Source organism: Hipposideros armiger, unplaced genomic scaffold (genome assembly GCF_001890085.2).
Source record: "Hipposideros armiger isolate ML-2016 unplaced genomic scaffold, ASM189008v1 scaffold_1850, whole genome shotgun sequence".
NCBI lineage: Eukaryota > Metazoa > Chordata > Mammalia > Chiroptera > Hipposideridae > Hipposideros > Hipposideros armiger.
The window spans coordinates 86073-87217 of NW_017733200.1; the positions used below are offsets into that span (position 1 = coordinate 86073).

A 1145-nucleotide genomic window follows, 5' to 3' on the forward strand; every position below is an offset into this window, starting at 1 on the left:
ACAAAATTTATTTCTGATGGCGTTCCTGCTGGTTATTTTTTTATTCAGGTATGATGAAAGGAGGCGATCAATGGACCCTGGTTATCCCAAATTGATTGCTACATACTTCCCGGGAATTGGGCCTAAAATTGATGCAGCCTTCTATTATAAGAGTAAGTAGATTAGGAGCTATGTAGATAACAGAAATCCTTTTTTAAAATACTAAGTCTTTCATACTTTTTTATATCTTGTATTCTTTTCCTTCCTTTCATCCCCTTCCACCCTTCGTGTGCTCTCATAGACTGGGGCTGAGGTGGGATGAGAGAAGCTTGAGTTTGTTTGAGTTTGTGAATGTCTTCAAGTACGGCCAACCTAAACAAAATCGTTCACTGGGTCAAGATATTTTATTGTTTCTTCCCATCCCTATATCTTTTTTACTTCCTCCATCAAGACTTCTCTGTGCCCCACCTGGACCCAATCTCCTCTCTTCCACTGTCAGTTCTCCACCTGAAGTGTGACTTTTCAAAAATATTTGCATCTTAATCATCAGCCTTTAAGACTAAACAAACTTTTCAATAAAATTAATGAAGATATTTAATGAAATGACTGGCAGTAAGCAGATATCTGGGAGCAGGATACCTAGCCAAGGGACCCAACATTTATATTCTCAAGTCAGACCTTCTCTAATCTAGATAATCTATAAAAACACAGATCTATGTTATTTTTTAAAAGAAATACAAGCAGGGGATTAAACTATTCAATTTGTTTTCATTTTTAGGACACTACTATTTTTACTATGGATCCAACGTAGTTGAATATGATGTCCTATCTCATGTCACCACAGAGCTGAAAAACAATGCCATGTTTGGATGTTAGGAATGATATAATTCATGGTGTTTATAAACTCACTACAGTGTATTACATATTTATGGCATACTTGTTATGTGCCCAGTGTATCATTAAATAGTAACATGTATCATAAAATAAGGTAAAATCTATAGACTATAGACAAATAGTCATATAAACAAGTGCTTATACAAAATACATATTTTCATTTTGAAAATTATCATTGTCAATTTTTACTTGAGTCTGCTATAAAGTTTGAAAATAGACACCTTCAAAGGCCAAGAGAATATCTTCATTCCTAATATCTTTGAACTCAGAAT

At 34.1% G+C, this 1145-nt stretch overlaps 1 protein-coding gene across 1 annotated transcript in view; it reads left to right on the forward strand.

The window, feature by feature from the left end:
* Positions 1-1145, forward strand: part of LOC109378283 (macrophage metalloelastase-like) — a 43655-nt gene that overhangs the window by 18398 nt on the left and 24112 nt on the right. Inside the window, exon 5 of the mRNA XM_019634720.1 lies at positions 758-842. Coding sequence (XP_019490265.1) covers positions 758-842 — 85 coding nt within the window. The remainder of the gene's footprint in view (positions 1-757; positions 843-1145) is intronic.